The following is a 20,000-nucleotide window of genomic DNA, read 5'->3' as shown; positions in this document are numbered from 1 at the left end:
CTCCTCTACTGCCACACCACTGTCTGATTGGCTCCTGTCTGACTGTCATTAGGTGATATCGTCGCGGGGCGGCCGCTTCCTGGAGGCTCCTGTGGCTGGTAGCCAGCAGGTATCTAACGAGGGCATGCTGGTCATCCTAGCGGCCGGAGACAGGACGGTCTATGAAGACTGCAGCTCCTGTTTCCAGGCCATGGGCAAGACCTCATTCTTCCTAGGTAGATGGTTTGAATTTTACGAGTGTCTTATCCCAGGGATATCCAATTTCCTGTGTGTTATCAGGTGAAGCAGGCTAACGTGTGTGTTATCAGGTGAAGCAGGCTAACGTGTGTGTGCGTGTGTGTTATCAGGTGAGGTGGGTAACGAGCGAGGATGATGCTGATCCTCAACATGGTACAGGGAAGCTTCATGGCAACCATCGCCGAGGGCTGACCCTAGCCCAGGCCACAGGCCAATCACAGCATACCTTCCTGGACATCCTGTCTCAGGGTCAGATGGCCAGCACCTTCGTGGACCAAAAATGCCAGAGTGAGTCAGAGACTAAAGGCACTGCTGAGTCAGAGACTAAAGGCACTGCTGAGTCAGAGACTAAAGGCACTGCTGAGTCAGAGACTAAAGGCACTGCTGAGTCAGAGACTAAAGGCACTGCTGAGTCAGAGACTAAAGGCACTGCTGAGTCAGACTAAAGGCACTGCTGAGTCAGAGACTAAAGGCACTGCTGAGTCAGAGACTAAAGGCACTGCTGAGTCAGAGACTAAAGGCACTGCTGAGTCAGAGACTAAAGGCACTGCTGAGTCAGAGACTAAAGGCACTGCTGAGTCAGAGACTAAAGGCACTGCTGAGTCAGAGACTAAAGGCACTGCTGAGTCAGAGACTAAAGGCACTGCTGAGTCAGAGACTAAAGGCACTGCTGAGTCAGAGACTAAAGGCACTGCTGAGTCAGAGACTAAAGGCACTGCTGAGTCAGAGACTAAAGGCACTGCTGAGTCAGAGACTAAAGGCACTGCTGAGTCAGAGACTAAAGGCACTGCTGAGTCAGAGACTAAAGGCACTGCTGAGTCAGAGACTAAAGGCACTGCTGAGTCAGAGACTAAAGGCACTGCTGAGTCAGAGACTAAAGGCACTGCTGAGTCAGAGACTAAAGGCACTGCTGAGTCAGAGACTAAAGGCACTGCTGAGTCAGAGACTAAAGGCACTGCTGAGTCAGTCAGCAGAAAATACACTGTCTTCCAGATGGTACCCTATTCCCTATATAGTCCACTATATTAGACCAGAGCCCTATTCCCTATATAGCGACCTACTTTAGACCAGAACCCTATTCCCTATATAGTGCACTATATTAGACCAGAGCCCTATTCCCTATATAGCGACCTACTTTAGACCAGAACCCTATTCCCTATATAGTGCACTACTATAGACCAGGGCCCTATTCCCTATATAGTCCACTACTTTAGACCAGGGCCCTATTCCCTATATAGTCCACTACTTTAGACCAGGGGCAAATTGGAAACTCGGAGCATAGTGAATTCAACACTTGCACAAGCAACACGCTAGAGGCTTCACTACAGACCCTGGTTCAATCCCGGGCTGTATCACAACCGGCCGTGATCGGGAGTCACATAAGGTGGCGCACAATTGGCCCAGCGTCGTCCGGGTTAGGGGAGGGTTCGGCCGTTGAAAAGAAGACTTTGTTCTTAACTGACTTGCCTAGTTAAAAACGTGTCCTGTTTGGGGCCAGTGTTACCCCTAAAAGATTCACTCGTTTAGTAAAAGATGTCCCAGTGTTGACTATTGCAGAAGTTCCCCTGATCGGTACATGTTGTAATACCTTCCTCGTCTTTGATTTAAACTATTCAACATGGTTCATTTGTTTCATTACATCTCCACTGGTATTGATGAGATCCCCCCCGCCCCCCCGATCTCTCCAGATATCCTACAGGGCAACTTCAAACCAGACTACTATTTGAAACACATTCAGAAGGATCTGAGGCTAGCCATCTCCATGGGCGACACAGCCAATCACCCGACTCCTATGGCTGCAGCAGCCAATGAGGTAAGACGTTGTTGGATTGACACACACACAAAATGGCCGCCAATGAGATTCCAAATGGCATTGGGGGTAGATCTTAGATGCTGACCGGACACGTTGCTTCGCGAGCGTCGCAAGATGCATTTTGAAATCCATGTTATTCAATTATTGCACCCACACTGCTCGCGCCAACAAGCATCAGCGATGCCAAGGGCTAACACCGAACCCAAACCGGCTGCGCCCGTGCACCAGCGTGCAAACATTTAATTTGTCCCCCCCACACCAAACGGGATCACGACATGCAGGTGAAATATCAAAACAAACTCTGAACCAATGACATTAATTTGGGGACAGGTCGAAAAGCATTGAACGTGTATGTATCTGATGTTTTCTCATCCAGTGAGATGGTTTCTTCTGGAACACCTCTCCTATTCTTTGGACCAAATTCTGTTTCCGTGAACAATAAAGTTGTATGTTTTGTCTCCCTTTATGACAACGTTACTTCTATATTCATATTTACCATGGTTTTCTGTCTGTAGGTCTACAAGAGGGCTAAAGCACTGGACCAGTCAGACAACGACATGTCAGCTGTCTACAGAGCCTACATTCACTAAACCTCCTGAAGAGCCTCTCCCCCGGCCCCTCCTCTCCCCCGACCCCCGACCCCCGTCCTCCCCCTGACCCCGTCCCCTCCCCCCTGTCCTCCTCTCCCTCCCCCCGACCTGTCCTCTCCCCTGTCCTCCTCTCCCTCCCCTGTCCCGACCTCTCCCCCTCCTCTCCCTCCCCTGTCCTCTCCTCTCCCCTCCCCTGTCCTCCTCTCCCTCCCCCGACCTGTCCTCTCCCCCTGTCCTCCTCCCTCCCCCCTGTCCCGTCCTCTCCCCCTCCTCTCCCTCCCCTGTCCTCTCCTCTCCCTCCCCTGTCCTCCTCTCCCCCTCCTCTCCTCTCCCCCTGTCCTCCTCTCCCCCCCTACCTCTCCTCTCCCTCCCCTGTCCTGTCCCCTCCCCCTGTCCTCCTCTCCTCTGGACCACACTTATCTTTTATACATTTTTATTCCCGTTTGATTAATTATTTTTGCCTGGCACCAGAGATATTGGTGTACTTCCCAAATGCCATCCTATTTCCTATATAGTACACTACTTTTGACCAGGGTCCACGATTTCCTCGTGAATGAAGCTGAACAACCAACTCTGCCGAATCAGGGCACATAAGGGCTCAGGTCAGAAGTAGTGCACTACACGGGGAGTAGTATGTCATCTGGGAGGCAGCTATTCCATCCCGGTAACGTGATGGGAACCTCTAACTAGTCCACCTGGAACATTGCACTGACTGGGGGTTGTAATAATTCTAGAAGAATGGTCCACAGAAGGTAGCTTCCCCCACATCTTTGCGTTTTGTTGTCGATGGTGTTGGTCAAGTTTCTGATGGTGAAGCACTGCAGGGTGTTGGGAACAGATTTTGGGATGCGGCTCCATTGCTGTTCACTAGTGATTTGCAACGCGACACATTGCCTGTTTGCTGTCGGGTGGGTTTTGAAGCTGCACGGGCCATGGATTCATTTATCACATCTTTCTTTACATTTTATTTCATTCTATGTGTGAAAATGTCGTCTTTAATTAGAATGTCCAGAATTTCATCAAAACGTATAAAGCTGTTGATATTATCTTTTAAAAGGAGGGTAGAGGCTTGATAAGCACCAAGAGGAATATTGCCACTGCATTGCCTTAACATTGGATCCATTTGAAATCTTCTGACATGTATTTATTTATTTTTAGACGCTCTAGAGCTCCTCTATTCTACTTCTTTTTTGGTGCAGTTTGGCCTGGAGTTGTTTCCGTAGTTGTCTGAATCGGAACAGTGTTTTGTTTTGTTTTGTTGTGTTCTAGACTGTTAGAGAACCTGCCCCCTTAAGGTTATATTAATTAAGGTTATTCTGATGCCTTGTAATACAGTAATGACTTAATCCTTCTTCTAACCGAGATTTGTCCTAAATGGCACCCTACTCCCTTTTATAGTGAACTACTTTAGACCAGAACTCTGGTCAAAAGTAGTGCTCTAGATAGGGAATAGTATTCCATTTGGGATGAATCCCAGGACATTAAGGTGATGGTGTTTAAACCCATGCAGTGGTCTTAACATTATTAACAACAGGCAAGTTGATCACTTTTTATTGTACATGTATGTTTAGGAACCACGTTGCTTAGCGACCTGTTTGTATTTTAACAAGACTATAGATCGCTTGGCTTGATGACTTTGGGTGATTTCTCCACAACAGTTCCCTTTTGCAGTGGGGGGATAGATTTAGCCTGGTTCCCCAGTCTGTTTGTGCCGTCATACCAACTCCTTGTCACTCACTGTCGTATCAAACATGTTGGGCTTGACAAGTACAGCAAGGACAGTTGGCCAAGACCACAAACAGATCTAGGATCAGACTGAGGGGGGAAAGATGCATTTATTACCAGATCAATCACCATATAGGAAACCGTCTAACTACAGAATGGGCATTTCAGTTGAATCATAACCACTCCCTGAGATTCAAGGCCCAAACTTAGAACCTTTTACGTTCTCCTTAAAAGGAATTACCTGACAGGGCCGTGAGAAGACAGGCGATTGTTACCTGAATGGCAGTGAGGGAATTTAGGCCAACTTTTCTGTTTTAGTTCATTTTGATTTTGGAAAAAATGTGAAACTACTCAACTCATTGTAAACACAATTGAACATGTGTAACATTAGATTTGTAATGTGTAACATTAGATTTGGGTTAAATATCATTTTCACTTCGCAACGTCTTGATCATCCCATTTTGTAGAAGTCGATTTTTCCTTTTGCCAAACAAGATGTAAATTAAGTTTTAGGTTTTAATTTGTTTAAAACACGGAAATAGTTTATAAAGATTTAAGAATTATGTTTTTAGTAGGAAACATTCTAACAAATGACTTGTAAATAGCCCATCTTGGTTGAGTGGAGGCTTTATAAATAAAGGGTCATATAAACTACTTCTGGTTAGACTCCTCTACCGACTGTCAATCATCTGTTGTGTCCCAAATGGCATCATATTCCCTATATAGTGACCCTGGAATAAAGTAGTGCACTACCCTATAGGCCGCGGTCTAATGTAGTACTCTACCTTATGGACCCTGGTCTAAAGTAGTGCACTACACTATGGTCCGCGGTCTAATGTAGTACACTACCTTATGGACCCTGGAATAAAGTAGTGCACTACCCTATAGGCCGCGGTCTAATGTAGTACTCTACCTTATGGACCCTGGTCTAAAGTAGTGCACTACACTATGGTCCGCGGTCTAATGTAGTACACTACCTTATGGACCCTGGTCTAAAGTAGTGCACTACCCTATAGGACGCGGTCTAATGTAGTACTCTACCTTATGGACCCTGGTCTAAAGTAGTGCACTACACTATGGTCCGCGGTCTAATGTAGTACACTACCTTATGGACCCTGGTGCACTACCCTATGTACCCTTGTCTAAAGTAGTGCACTACATAGGGAATAGGGTACCATATGAAACACTGTCTTATTAATACTGTAGATTGTTCTGTTCAGTGTTTGCTGTTTTAAATTAATCTCTTGTAAACCATTGTCTTTGTGTGGCTTATACAGGTGATGTTGAAATGACTGTTGGGCCCTTTTTTTTGTGCAGGGACGGTGAAACTGTATTGATTTGGGATATTTATGTGAAACATCAAGGCTTTTTGTGCAGTTTATTAAATCCTCTCCTGATTTAAATTGTGTGTTATCATGAAACTCTCTCACACACACACACACACACACAGTAGTGAACATATTTTTTTCACAAGAGAACACAGATCTAATTCAGTTGATATAGATTGCAATCGGTACTTGATTTAACAGTACTGATGTGTTTTGAGGTCGACGGAGGGAGAAAAGCTTAGGGGCCTGCTGCCTTTCACTGAGGTATAGCAAGAACTGCCTGCTCCAACCAATCTCTTTTCCGCTTTTCTTGGCCGCTGCGGAAAATGTTTTAATGTGACGCAAACCGGAAGTGCATTCCCAAAGAAGGGATTAGGGGCGGGGTCAAGATGAATTGTTAATGTATGACTAAACTATCTTGCTGAACGTAAACACAACCCTAGAAGAAGACGGGTTGAAGATCTGGTTTACATACTTGGTGGACCAGTCTGCCTGCGGGAATGCTCAATCCTCAAAGATCTTTATCTGAACTACCAAAGATGTCGGGGCCAAGCCAAGCCGAGAGGGCTGTTTTGGTAAGCAAAACTGGAAGGGTCGGGATCATGACAAGCTAGCTAACAACATACATGGGTTAACCTTGGCTCGCTAGTTATTCACCGACGTCTAGCTAGCTATTGATTGTTATTATGAGTGTATATTTTCTCGTGCGATCTTCTTGCGTGATTAAAAGGGACATTAAGGACACCTGCTCTGTCCATGACATAGACTGACCAGGTGAAAGCTATGATCTCTTGTCACTTGTTAAATCCTCTTCAACCGGTGTAGACGAAGGGGAGGACTGAGACCGGTTAATAAGGACTTTTTAGACTTGAGAGATGGATTGTGTATGTGTGCCATTCAGAGGGTGAACGGGCAAGACAAAATATTGAAGTGCCTTTTGAACGGGGTAGGGTAGTAGGTGCCTGGTGCACCGATTTGTGTCAAGAACTGCAAAGCTACTGGGTTTTTCCACGCTCAACAGTTTCCTGTGTGTATCAAGAATGGTCCACCACCCAAAGGACATCCAGCCAACTTGACACAACTGTGGGAAGCATTGGAGTCAACATGGGAGTCAGCATCCCTGTACGACTCAATATTAGGAAGGCGTCCTTAATGTTTTGTACACTCAATGCCGTAGCGCCTGACAGTGCCAAGAATATAACTGCTCTGCTGCCTTGCGTCGGCAAGCTCTGTTCTGCTGGTTGTCAATGACAACGTGATGTACAGTATGATCCAAGTCCTCATAATAGTCACATTGAATGATTGTCACATTTACAGCCTTCGATGGGTGAGGTCACTGCTGCCCTGCCAACCCCATATATCTAGCCTTCTGTACACAGCTCGACCTATAGATCCATAGGTGTCAAGCGTCACATTCAGTCCTCAAGGGTGGGCTTCATCCAAGAGAGAAGATACGAGAAGATATATGCAGGGCTTCCTATATAGCTAGCTAGTATACAGAAGCAGGTCTCTTAAAGGTACTGGTATGTATGTAGATACACAGGCACAAGAGCAACACGTCTCTGTTGCTTCCTGTCAGATGACATTTCTACCATAGCGTTAGAATGATTCCCTCTAATTCTATGATTCCTGCATTCAGGGAAGTAGAACCACAGCATTCTCAGAACACCCGTGGAATTCTAATTGGAACCACGATAATGTGATCATTCTAGAACAGAATAAGCCTATCTATCCTTATCTCTGCTGACCACCACAATAACTATCTTGTTTGTCTCCTCTCTCTCTCTTTCACCCCTCTCTCATTCACCCCACCCCTCTCTCGTTCTCTCCCTCCCTCGCCTCCTTCCCTTCAGGAGGAGGAGTTTAACTGGTTGCTGAAAGAGGAGGTCCATGCTGTTTTGAAGCAGCTCCAGGATATACTGAAGGTGAGCACTACCATCATTAGCTCTGGGGTGAAGTTTCTCTTTTGTACAGATCTAAGATCAGCTTCCTCTCTCCCTATCCTCACCTTACCGTTAGTGGGGGAAAATCCCAAACTGATCCAAGATCAGTGTCTACAGTCGTGGCCAAAAGTTTTGAGAATGACACAAATATTAATTTTCACAAAGTCTGCTGCCTCAGTTTGTATGATGGCAATTTGCATATACTCCAGAATGTTATGAAGAGTGATCAGATGAATTGCAATTAATTGCAAAGTCCCTCTTTGTCATGCAAATGAACTGAATCCCCCAAAAACATTTCCACTGCATTTCAGCCCTGCCACAAAAGGATCAGCTGACATCATGTCAGTGATTCTCTCGTTAACACAGGTGTGAGTGTTGACGAGGACAAGGCTGGGGTTCACTCTGTCATGCAGATTGAGTTTGAATAACAGACTGGAAGCTTCAAAAGGAGGGTGGTGCTTGGAATCATTGTTCTTACTCTGTCATCCATGGTTACCTGCAAGGAAACACGTGCCATCATCATTGCTTTGCACAAAAAGGGCTTCACAGGCAAGGATATTGCTGCCAGTAAGATTGCACCTAAATCAACCATTTATCGGATCATCAAGAACTTCAAGGAGAGCGGTTCAATTGTTGTGAAAAAGGCTTCAGGGAGCCCAAGAAAGTCCAGCAAGCGCCAGGACCGTCTCCTAAAGTTGATTCAGCTGCAGGATCGGGGCACCACCAGTACAGAGCTTGCTCAGGAATGGCAGCAGGCTGGTGTAAGTGCATCTGCACACACAGTGAGGTGAAGACTTTTGGAGGATGGCCTGGTGTCAAGAAGGGCAGCAAAGAAGACACTTCTCTCCAGGAATAACATCAGGGACAGACTGATATTCTGCAAAAAGTACAGGGATTGGACTGCTGAGGACTGGGGTAAAGTCATTTTCTCTGATGAATCCCCTTTCCGATTGTTTGGGGCATCCGGAAAAAAGCTTGTCCGGAGAAGACAAGGTGAGCGCTACCATCAGTCCTGTGTCATGCCAACAGTAAAGCATCCTGAGACCATTCATGTGTGGGGTTGCTTCTCAGCCAAGGGACTGGGCTCACTCACAATTTTGCCTAAGAACACAGCCATGAATAAAGAATGGTACCAACACATCCTCCTGAGAGCAACTTCTCCCAACCATCCAGGAACAGTTTGGTGACAAACAATGCCTTTTCCAGCATGATGGAGCACTTTGCCATAAGGCAAAAGTCATAACTAAGTGGCTCGGGGAACAAAACATTGATATTTTGGGTCCATGGCCAGGAAACTTCCCAGACCTTAATCCCATTGAGAACTTGTGGTCAATCCTCAAGAGGCGGGTGGACAAACAAAAACCCACAAATTCTGACAAACTCCAAACATTGATTATACAAGAATGGGCTGCCATCAGTCAGGATGTGGCCCAGAAGTTAATTGACAGCATGCCAGGGTGGATTGCAGAGGTCCTGAAAAACAAGGGCCAACACTGCAAATATTGACTCTTTGCATCAACTTCATGTAATTGTTAGTAAAAAGCCTTTGACACTTATGAAATGCTTGTAATTATACTTCAGTATTCCATAGTAACATCTGACAAAAATATCTAAAGACACTGAAGCAGAAAAAATAATATTTGTGTCATTCTCAAAACTTTTGGCCACGACTGTAGGATCTCAACCTCACCCAACAACTAAGTATTGGCTCCATGGGATCAAAGAGCTCTGATCACCACACAAGACTGTCACTGAGGTGTCTTAACACTGCTGAGTTGTCAATATTGGGTTGGACCTAGCTGTGATACACTGACCCCATAGCCATCGGTTGGACCTAGCTGTGATACACTGACCCCATAGCCATCGGTTGGACCTAGCTGTGGTACACTGACCCCATAGCCATCGGTTGGACCTAGCTGTGGTACACTGACCCCATAGCCATCGGTTGGATAGCCACACTGACCCCATAGCCATCGGTTGGACCTAGCTGTGGTACACTGACCCCATAGCCATCGGTTGGACCTAGCTGTGGTACACTGACCCCATAGCCATCGGTTGGACCTAGCTGTGGTACACTGACCCCATAGCCATCGGTTGGACCTAGCTGTGGTACACTGACCCCATAGCCATCACTGACCCCATAGCCATCGTTGGACCTAGCTGTGGTACACTGACCCCATAGCCATCGGTTGGACCTAGCTGTGGTACACTGACCCCATAGCCATCGGTTGGACCTAGCTGTGGTACACTGACCCCATAGCCATCGGTTGGACCTAGCTGTGGTACACTGACCCCATAGCCATCGGTTGGACCTAGCTGTGGTACACTGACCCCATAGCCACTGACCCCATAGCCTCGGTTGGACCTAGCTGTGGTACACTGACCCCATAGCCATCGGTTGGACCTAGCTGTGGTACACTGACCCCATAGCCATCGGTTGGACCTAGCTGTGGTACACTGACCCCATAGCCATTGGACGGTTGGACCTTGGACTGCTGGGTACACTGACCCCAGAGCCATCGGTTGGACCTAGCTGTGGTACACTGACCCCATAGCCATCGGTTGACTAAGGACCTGTAGCTGTGGTACACTGACCCCAGAGCCATCACCTAGGAGGATGGAGATTATCCCATAGCCATGACCCCATAGCCATCGGTTGGACCTAGCTGTGGTGGTTGGACCTAGCTGTGGTACACTGACCCCATAGCCATAGACCCCATAGCCATCGGTTGGACCTAGCTGTGGTACACTGACCCCATAGCCATCGGTTGGACCTAGCTGTGGTACACTGACCCCATAGCCATCAAGGTTGGATCCTTTAAGAGGACCTGACTAAGGATAAACCATGTATTGGACCTAGCTGTGGTACACTGACCCCATAGCCATCGGTTGGACCTAGCTGTGGTACACTGACCCCATAGCCATCAAGGAGGATCCTATAAGAGGAGATTATCCTGACTAAGGATAAACCATGTAGAACAAGTGCATTCCAAGACATTTTAACTTTGGCGAGGTTGTTGTGTAACTAAATTCTTCAAATGTTGTTTGATTTCGGGCGTACTGTTGTCAGAGTTGATTGCTATTTGTACTCACGCTTCTCAAGACATTTTATTGAATTATTGATGGAGATATTTACAGTGCTGAAACTAGATTGTGTACAGGTTTATTATACTGAACCAAAATATAAACGCAACATGGAGCAATTTCATTGATTTTACTGAGTTACAGTTAATATGATGAAATCAGTTAAATGAAATATATTCAGTAGTCCCTAATCTATGGATGTCACATGACTGGGAATACAGATATGCATCTGTTGGTCACACATACCTTTCAAAAAAATTGGGCCTCAGGATGGGCCTCAGGATTCATAGTTACGGTATTTTTGTGCATTCAAATGACCAATTAAAATGCAGTTGTGTTTGTTGTCCGTAGCTTATGCCTGCCCATACCATGACCCCACTGTCACCATGGGGCACTCTGTTCACAACGTTGATATCAGCAAACCGCTCGCCCACACAACGCCATACACGTGGTCTGCGGTTGAGAGGCCGGTTGGACGCACTGCCAAATGCTCTAAAATGAGGTTGGAGGTGGCTTATAGTAGAGAAATGAACATTCACTTTTCTGGCAACATCTGGTGGACATTCCTGCAGTCAGCATGCCAATTGCACACTCCCTCAACTGGAGACATCTGTGGCATTGTGTTGTGTGACAAAATTGCACATTTTAGAGTGGCCTTTTATTGTCCCCAGCACAAGGTGCACCTGTGTAATGGTTATGCTGTTTAATCAGCTTCTTGATATGCCACACCTGTCAGGTGGATGGATTATCTTGGCAAAGGAGAAATGCTCACTAACAGGGATGTAAACAAGTTTGAGCACAATTTTATTTCAGCTCATGAGACATGGGACCAACACTTCATGTTGAGTTTATATTTTTGTTCAGTGTAGATTGTGTCCTATATAACTAGATTGTGTCCTGTATAACTAGATTGTGTTCTATGTTTATGTCACCAGGAGGCATCCAGGAGGTTCTCCATTCCCACCCCAGGACTGGAGAACCAACTGAAACAGGAGAACTTCATCCTGGGCAGCTCAACGTAAGTCTTGGAGGGATTCATTCTTTGATTTGATTGGGTAATTGATCAGTTGGGTGATTTGATTGGTTAATTGATCAGTTGGGTGATTTGATTGGTTAATTGATCAGTTGGGTGACTTTTGATTATTTTATTAGCCATTTAAAAAACATTAAAATGTGTCTCCTTGATTCATAGCAATACAATAGACAATGTAAGACAGAACATGAATATAATGTAGACTACAAGAAACCCCATCTAGTCCAGCCTAACGGAGACCTGTTAACACATGACATAGATTAGAAACGCATGTCGGATTATGTTATTTACCTTTACATTCCTTCTGGGGGCAACAGGTAGTCTAGTGGAGGGAAAACTCCCCATAGTCTGTTAACATTTTGTTATAGTGGAGGGCTTGTTTATACATTACACAACCTTCTGTTTACAGACACTATCAACAACACCTTTCTAATCTGCCGGGACTTGAGTCTATGACAAGGTGACATTATGACATAGGACTCAGGTCAACAGTAGTGTGTGTAGGGGACAGGGTTCTGTCTGGGACTTCCACAGTGTCATTATGACATAGGACTCAGGTCAACAGTAGTGTGTAGGGGACAGGGTTCTGTCTGGGACTTCCACAGTGTCATTATGACATAGGACTCAGGTCAACAGTAGTGTGTAGGGGACAGGGTTCTGTCTGGGACTTCCACAGTGTCATTATGACATAGGACTCAGGTCAACAGTAGTGTGTAGGGGACAGGGTTCTGTCTGGGACTTCCACAGTGTCATTATGACATAGGACTCAGGTCAACAGTAGTGTAGTGTGTAGGGGACAGGGTTCTGTCTGGGACTTCCACAGTGTCATTATGACATAGGACTCAGGTCAACAGTAGTGTAGTGTGTAGGGGACAGGGTTCTGTCTGGGACTTCCACAGTGTCATTATGACAGTCTTGTGAGTCCTGCTGTCTTGTCTTCACAGCATGGACCAGGTGAAAGGAGTACTGACTCTACAGGGAGAAGCCCTGACTCAAGCTGTGAGTGTCTCCTTAGCTCTGGTTCTAGACTGTTCTCTGTAAACATTCTCACCGGCAGACCCCCACTGTGTTTTAGTGACAGAGGACATGTTACAATGTCATTCTGTCTGGACATGTGTTTTAGTACAGAGAACATGTTACAATGTCAGGTTCTGTCTGCAATGTGTTTTAGTGACAGAGAACATCAGGTTACAATGTCAGGTTCTGTCTGTAATGGTTTTAGTAGAGAACATGTTACAATGTCAGGTTCTGTCTGTAACAGTGTTTTAGTACAGAGAACATGTTACAATGTCAGGTTCTGTCTGCAATGTGTTTTAGTACAGAGAACATGTTACAAGCTGTCAGGTTCTGTCTAATGTGTTTTAGTAGCTGTCTGGGATGTTACAATGTCAGGTTCTGTCTGCAATGTGTTTTAGTGTGTAGAACATGTTACAATGTCAGGTTCTGTCTGTAATGTGTTTTACATAGCTCAGAACATGTTACAATGTCAGGTTCTGTCTAGCAATGTGTTTTAGTACAGAGAACATGTTGACAATGTCAGGTTCTGTCTAGTGTTTTAGTAGGAGAACATGTTACAATGTCAGGTTCTGTCTGCAATGTGTTTTAGTACAGAGAACATGTTACAATGTCAGGTTCTGTCTGTAATGTGTTTTAGTGGGACTTCAGAGAACATGTTACAATGTCAGGTTCTGTCTGCAATGTGTTTTAGTACAGAGAACATGTTACAATGTCAGGTTCTGTCTGTAGTGTGTTTTAGTACAGAGAACATGTTACAATGTCAGGTTCTGTCTGCAATGTGTTTTAGTACAGAGAACATGTTACAATGTCAGGTTCTGTCTGCAATGTGTTTTAGTACAGAGAACATGTTACAATGTCAGGTTCTGTCTGGAATGTGTTTTAGTACAGAGAACATGTTACAATGTCAGGTTCTGTCTGCAATGTGTTTTAGTACAGAGAACATGTTACAATGTCAGGTTCTGTCTGTAATGTGTTTTAGTACAGAGAACATGTTACAATGTCAGGTTCTGTCTGCAATGTGTTTTAGTACAGAGAACATGTTACAATGTCAGGTTCTGTCTAATGTGTTTTAGTACAGAGAACATGTTACAATGTCAGGTTCTGTCTGCAATGTGTTTTAGTACAGAGAACATGTTACAATGTCAGGTTCTGTCTGTAATGTGTTTTAGTACAGAGAACATGTTACAATGTCAGGTTCTGTCTGCAATGTGTTTTAGTACAGAGAACATGTTACAATGTCAGGTTCTGTCTAATGTGTTTTAGTACAGAGAACATGTTACAATGTCAGGTTCTGTCTGCAATGTGTTTTAGTACAGAGAACATGTTACAATGTCAGGTTCTGTCTGTAATGTGTTTTAGTACAGAGAACATGTTACAATGTCAGGTTCTGTCTGCAATGTGTTTTAGTACAGAGAACATGTTACAATGTCAGGTTCTGTCTGTAATGTGTTTTAGTACAGAGAACATGTTACAATGTCAGGTTCTGTCTGCAATGTGTTTTAGTACAGAGAACATGTTACAATGTCAGGTTCTGTCTGCAATGTGTTTTAGTACAGAGAACATGTTACAATGTCAGGTTCTGTCTGCAATGTGTTTTAGTACAGAGAACATGTTACAATGTCAGGTTCTGTCTGCAATGTGTTTTAGTACAGAGAACATGTTACAATGTCAGGTTCTGTCTGTAATGTGTTTTAGTACAGAGAACATGTTACAATGTCAGGTTCTGTCTGCAATGTGTTTTAGTACAGAGAACATGTTACAATGTCAGGTTCTGTCTGCAATGTGTTTTAGTACAGAGAACATGTTACAATGTCAGGTTCTGTCTGTAATGTGTTTTAGTACAGAGAACATGTTACAATGTCAGGTTCTGTCTGCAATGTGTTTTAGTACAGAGAACATGTTACAATGTCAGGTTCTGTCTAATGTGTTTTAGTACAGAGAACATGTTACAATGTCAGGTTCTGTCTGCAATGTGTTTTAGTACAGAGAACATGTTACAATGTCAGGTTCTGTCTGTAATGTGTTTTAGTACAGAGAACATGTTACAATGTCAGGTTCTGTCTGCAATGTGTTTTAGTACAGAGAACATGTTACAATGTCAGGTTCTGTCTGTAATGTGTTTTAGTACAGAGAACATGTTACAATGTCAGGTTCTGTCTGCAATGTGTTTTAGTACAGAGAACATGTTACAATGTCAGGTTCTGTCTGCAATGTGTTTTAGTACAGAGAACATGTTACAATGTCAGGTTCTGTCTGTAATGTGTTTTAGTACAGAGAACATGTTACAATGTCAGGTTCTGTCTGCAATGTGTTTTAGTACAGAGAACATGTTACAATGTCAGGTTCTGTCTGCAATGTGTTTTAGTACAGAGAACATGTTACAATGTCAGGTTCTGTCTGCAATGTGTTTTAGTACAGAGAACATGTTACAATGTCAGGTTCTGTCTGTAATGTGTTTTAGTACAGAGAACATGTTACAATGTCAGGTTCTGTCTGCAATGTGTTTTAGTACAGAGAACATGTTACAATGTCAGGTTCTGTCTGCAATGTGTTTTAGTACAGAGAACATGTTACAATGTCAGGTTCTGTCTGCAATGTGTTTTAGTACAGAGAACATGTTACAATGTCAGGTTCTGTCTGTAATGTGTTTTAGTACAGAGAACATGTTTCAATGTCAGGTTCTGTCTGCAATGTGTTTTAGTACAGAGAACATGTTTCAATGTCAGGTTCTGTCTGCAATGTGTTTTAGTACAGAGAACATGTTACAATGTCAGGTTCTGTCTGCAATGTGTTTTAGTACAGAGAACATGTTTCAATGTCAGGTTCTGTCTGCAATGTGTTTTAGTACAGAGAACATGTTACAATGTCAGGTTCTGTCTGCAATGTGTTTTAGTACAGAGAACATGTTACAATGTCAGGTTCTGTCTGTAATGTGTTTTAGTACAGAGAACATGTTACAATGTCAGGTTCTGTCTGCAATGTGTTTTAGTACAGAGAACATGTTACAATGTCAGGTTCTGTCTGCAATGTGTTTTAGTACAGAGAACATGTTACAATGTCAGGTTCTGTCTGTAATGTGTTTTAGTACAGAGAACATGTTACAATGTCAGGTTCTGTCTGTAATGTGTTTTAGTACAGAGAACATGTTAAAACTGTCAAAAGTTCTGTCTGCAATGTGTTTTAGTACAGAGAACATGTTAACAGGTATGTCAGGTTCTGTCTGCAATGTGTTTTAGTACAGAGAACATGTTACAATGTGAGTTCTGTCTAATGTGTTTTAGTGGACCTTAAAACCACATGTTACAATGTCAGGTTCAGTCTGCAATGTGTTTTAGTACAGAGAACATGTTACAATGTCAGGTTCTGTCTGCAATGTGTTTTAGTACAGAGAACATGTTACAATGTCAGGTTCTGTCTGTAATGTGTTTTAGTACAGAGAACATGTTACAATGTCAGGTTCTGTCTGCAATGTGTTTTAGTACAGAGGGATGTTACAATGTCAGGTTCTGTCTGTAATGTGTTTTAGTACAGAGAACATGTTACAATGTCAGGTTCTGTCTGCAATGTGTTTTAGTACAGAGAACATGTTACAATGTCAGGTTCTGTCTGCAATGTGTTTGATTGCTTTGTCTTTGCAGGACATCAATCTGAAAACTGCTAAAAGCAACCAAGTGATGCATTTCACATTCAGGGATGATAAGCACTGGAAATCAACAGGTACTGTGTGTGTGTGTGTGTGTGTGTGTGTGTGGTTTCAAGTTGTAATGTCATGTGCAGTGAAAGTACAGTGCCTTTGTTGCAACCTCTAAACCAAGAATCATCAACTAGGCTCAGTCACAACTTTTTCTTGAGAGGATGGTCGGTCTAATAATAATTACTCTGTCCCCGTCCCTCAGATCTAATAATACTGACTCTGTCCCCGTCCCTCAGATCTAATTATACTGACTCTGTCCCCGTCTCAGATCTAATAATACTGACTCTGTCCCTGTCTCAGATCTAATAATACTGACTCTGTCCCTGTCCCTCAGATCTAATAATACTGACTCTGTCCCCGTCCCTCAGATCTAATAATACTGACTCTGTCCCTGTCTCAGATCTAATAATACTGACTCTGTCCCTGTCCCTCAGATCTAATAATACTGACTCTGTCCCCGTCCCTCAGATCTAATAATACTGACTCTGTCCCCGTCCCTCAGATCTAATAATACTGACTCTGTCCCCGTCCCTCAGATCTAATAATACTGACTCTGTCCCCGTCCCTCAGATCTAATAATACTGACTCTGTCCCCGTCCTCAGATCTAATAATACTGACTCTGTCCCCGTCCCTCAGATCTAATAATACTGACTCTGTCCCCGTCCCTCAGATCTAATAATACTGACTCTGTCCCCGTCCCTCAGATCTAATAATACTGACTCTGTCCCCGTCCCTCAGATCTAATAATACTGACTCTGTCCCCGTCCCTCAGATCTAATAATACTGACTCTGTCCCTGTCTCTCCCTCAGATCCAGGATGCTAGGAACCATGTGAATCAGGCTCTGCAGCTGCTGAGTGGTAGAGATGAGAGCTACCACTTTAAGACTGGGGCTGAGGTCAACAAGGTAGGAACACACACACAGCTACCACTTTAAGACTTATCTCATATGTGAAATTACTGTCAGAAATATACTGTACTCGATATCATCTACTGTATCTTGCCTATGCTGCTCTGTACCATCACTCATTCATATATCCTTATGTACATATTCTTTATCCCCTTACACTGTGTATAAGACAGTAGTTTTTTTCATTAGAATTGTTAGTTAGATTACTTGCTCATTATTACTGCATTGTCGGAACTAGAAGCACATCAGCATTTCGCTACACTAGCATTAACATCTTAGCTAACCATGTGTATGTGACAAATAAAATTTGATTTGATTTGATTTGATTTGAAGACTGGGGCTGAGGTCAACAAGGTAGGAACACACACACAGCTACCACTTTAAGACTGGGGCTGAGGGTAATGAGGTTACTTTCCACCAGGGATCATTAAAAAGTGATAATCTGCACTACTGTCAGAAATAAACTGCTTTCTGTGTCATTAGACTAGCTAACAGATATAGCAGAGCTATCTAACATCATTAAGTGGTTTTCCTCTCACTATTTTCTATGTCAACACTACACATCATTAGACTACACATCATTAGACTATACTACACATCATTAGACTACACTACACATCATTAGACTATACTACACATCATTAGACTATACTATACATCATTAGACTACACTACACATCATTAGACTATACTACACATCATTAGACTACACTCACACATCACTACACATCATTAGACTATACTACACATCATTAGACTATACTATTAGTCTGTCCATCATTTAGACTATACTACACATCATTAGACTATCATTAGACTATACACATCATTAGACTATACTACACATCATTAGACTATACTACACATCATTAGACTATACTACACATCATTAGACTATACTACACATCATTAGACTATACTACACATCATTAGACTATACTACACATCATTAGACTATACTACACATCATTAGACTATACTACACATCATTAGACTACACTCACACATCATTAGACTATACTACACATCATTAGACTACACTACACATCACTACACATCATTAGACTATACTACACATCATTAGACTATACTACACATCATTAGACTATACTACACATCATTAGACTATACTACACATCATTTAGACTATACTACACATCATTAGACTATACTACACATCATTTAGACTATACTCATTAGTCTATCACATCATTAGACTATACTACACATCATTAGACTATACTACACATCATTAGACTATACTACTACATCATTTAGACTATACTACACATCATTAGACTATACTACACATCATTAGACTATACTACACATCATTAGACTACACTACACATCACTCATTAGACTATACACATCACTACACATCATTAGACTACACTACACATCATTAGACTACACATCATTAGACTACACTACACATCATTAGACTACACTACACATCATTAGACTACACTACACATCATCTAGACTATACATCATTAGACTACACATCATTAGTCTACACATCACTACACATCCTTAGACTACACTACACATCATTAGACTACACATCATTAGACTACACTACACATCATTAGACTACACTACACATCATTAGACTACACATCATCATTAGTCTACACTACACATCATTAGACTACACTACACATCATAAGACTACACATCATTAGACTACAACTTTGCTCCACCATGTACCCGTTCATTACCTAGAACAACTTTTCCATCCCAGAGTGCATCTCTTCATTTCCTCTATATATCTCAGGTTGTGTTTGTTCCCAGTTGATGACTGTAGTTGATGATGACTGATGATGTCGTTGTTGTAGCTGATGGACGCAGTGATGCTCCAGCTGACCAGGGCTCGTAACCGCCTCACCACTCCGGCAGCCATGACCCTGCCGGAGCTGGCCACCAGCGGCCTCATGGTGAGTCTCTCATAGGTTATAGGTCATAGCAGAGAAACTGGTCTCGCCGTCTACTGTATGCAATTTACACCACAATGACTCTCTTTCTCTCTCTATCTCCTTTCTTCTCTTCTCTCCTCTCTCTCCAGAAAATGTTCACTCCTCCAATGCCAGGCGATGTGATGGTGAACTTCTATATCAACCTGAGTAAGCTGTGTCTGACTGTCTACCAGCTGCACGCAATGCAGCCCAACACCACCAAGGTACACACTCACACACTCACACTCTCATGCAGATACAGTCTGAGGATCGAATCCATCCCTGAGACAACTTTCGCAACAAGATCACAGCTGTTAGTTGTGTAATCACATGTGGTATTGTGACGATGCATCAGTTCGTCTACCTGTGGTGTTTCAACAGAACTTCAAGCCATCTGGAAGCTCCGTGTTACACAACCCCGGAGCCATGTTGTAAGTTCTGCTTGATATAACGGATCAAATCAAATCAAATTTTATTTGTCACATACACATGGTTAGCAGATGTTAATGCGAGTGTAGCGAAATGCTTGTGTTTCTAGTTCCGACAATGCAGTAATAACCAGCAAGTAATCTAACTAACAATTCCAAAACTACTGTCTTATACACAGTGTAAGGGGATAAAGAATATGTACATAAGGATATATGAATGAGTGATGGTACAGAGCATTG

At 43.3% G+C, this 20,000-nt stretch overlaps 2 protein-coding genes and 1 long non-coding RNA gene across 3 annotated transcripts in view; 2 read left to right on the top strand and 1 right to left on the bottom strand.

The window, feature by feature from the left end:
• Positions 1–2,685, top strand: part of LOC112225793 (glyoxylate reductase 1 homolog (Arabidopsis)) — a 25,414-nt gene extending 22,729 nt beyond the window's left edge. The window contains 6 exon segments of the mRNA XM_042314986.1: positions 53–215; positions 348–359; positions 362–424; positions 427–525; positions 1,926–2,050; positions 2,566–2,685. Of these exon segments, the coding sequence (XP_042170920.1) occupies positions 53–215; positions 348–359; positions 362–424; positions 427–525; positions 1,926–2,050; positions 2,566–2,640 (537 nt within the window). The 3' untranslated portion in view covers positions 2,641–2,685.
• Positions 2,686–4,889: 2,204 nt separating this feature from the next.
• Positions 4,890–6,004, bottom strand: LOC121844651. The gene is made up of 2 exons (XR_006082094.1): positions 5,471–6,004; positions 4,890–5,342 (listed from the first exon to the last, which is right to left on the bottom strand). It is a non-coding gene; the product is annotated as an uncharacterized LOC121844651 (long non-coding RNA).
• A 70-nt stretch (positions 6,005–6,074) lies between these two features.
• LOC121844653 (protein rogdi homolog) lies at positions 6,075–19,804 on the top strand. The gene is made up of 9 exons (XM_042314987.1): positions 6,075–6,268; positions 7,547–7,618; positions 11,656–11,738; positions 12,698–12,752; positions 16,409–16,480; positions 17,267–17,371; positions 19,216–19,314; positions 19,443–19,556; positions 19,714–19,804. Exons 1-9 carry the CDS (start codon positions 6,194–6,196, stop codon positions 19,765–19,767), a joined length of 729 nt encoding a protein of 242 aa, XP_042170921.1. The 5' UTR covers positions 6,075–6,193; the 3' UTR covers positions 19,768–19,804.
• The last annotated feature ends 196 nt before the right edge of the window (positions 19,805–20,000 follow it).

This window comes from Oncorhynchus tshawytscha, unplaced genomic scaffold, assembly GCF_018296145.1.
Source record: "Oncorhynchus tshawytscha isolate Ot180627B unplaced genomic scaffold, Otsh_v2.0 Un_contig_3732_pilon_pilon, whole genome shotgun sequence".
Classification (NCBI taxonomy): Eukaryota; Metazoa; Chordata; class Actinopteri; order Salmoniformes; family Salmonidae; genus Oncorhynchus; species Oncorhynchus tshawytscha.
The sequence above is the reverse complement of the archived record's forward strand: the minus strand, read 5'-3'. Positions and strand labels throughout refer to the sequence as shown.

What these genes read in the sequence shown, in the direction of transcription:
- LOC121844653 (XM_042314987.1), top strand. Translation starts at nt 6,194, where the DNA reads ATGCTCAATCCTCAAAGATCTTTATCTGAACTACCAAAGATGTCGGGG. An exon ending in AAGCCGAGAGGGCTGTTTTG is followed by an intron (nt 6,269 to 7,546) that starts GTAAGCAAAACT and finishes CCTTCCCTTCAG; the next exon opens with GAGGAGGAGTTTAACTGGTT. An exon ending in TGGCCACCAGCGGCCTCATG is followed by an intron (nt 19,315 to 19,442) that starts GTGAGTCTCTCA and finishes CTCTCTCTCCAG; the next exon opens with AAAATGTTCACTCCTCCAAT.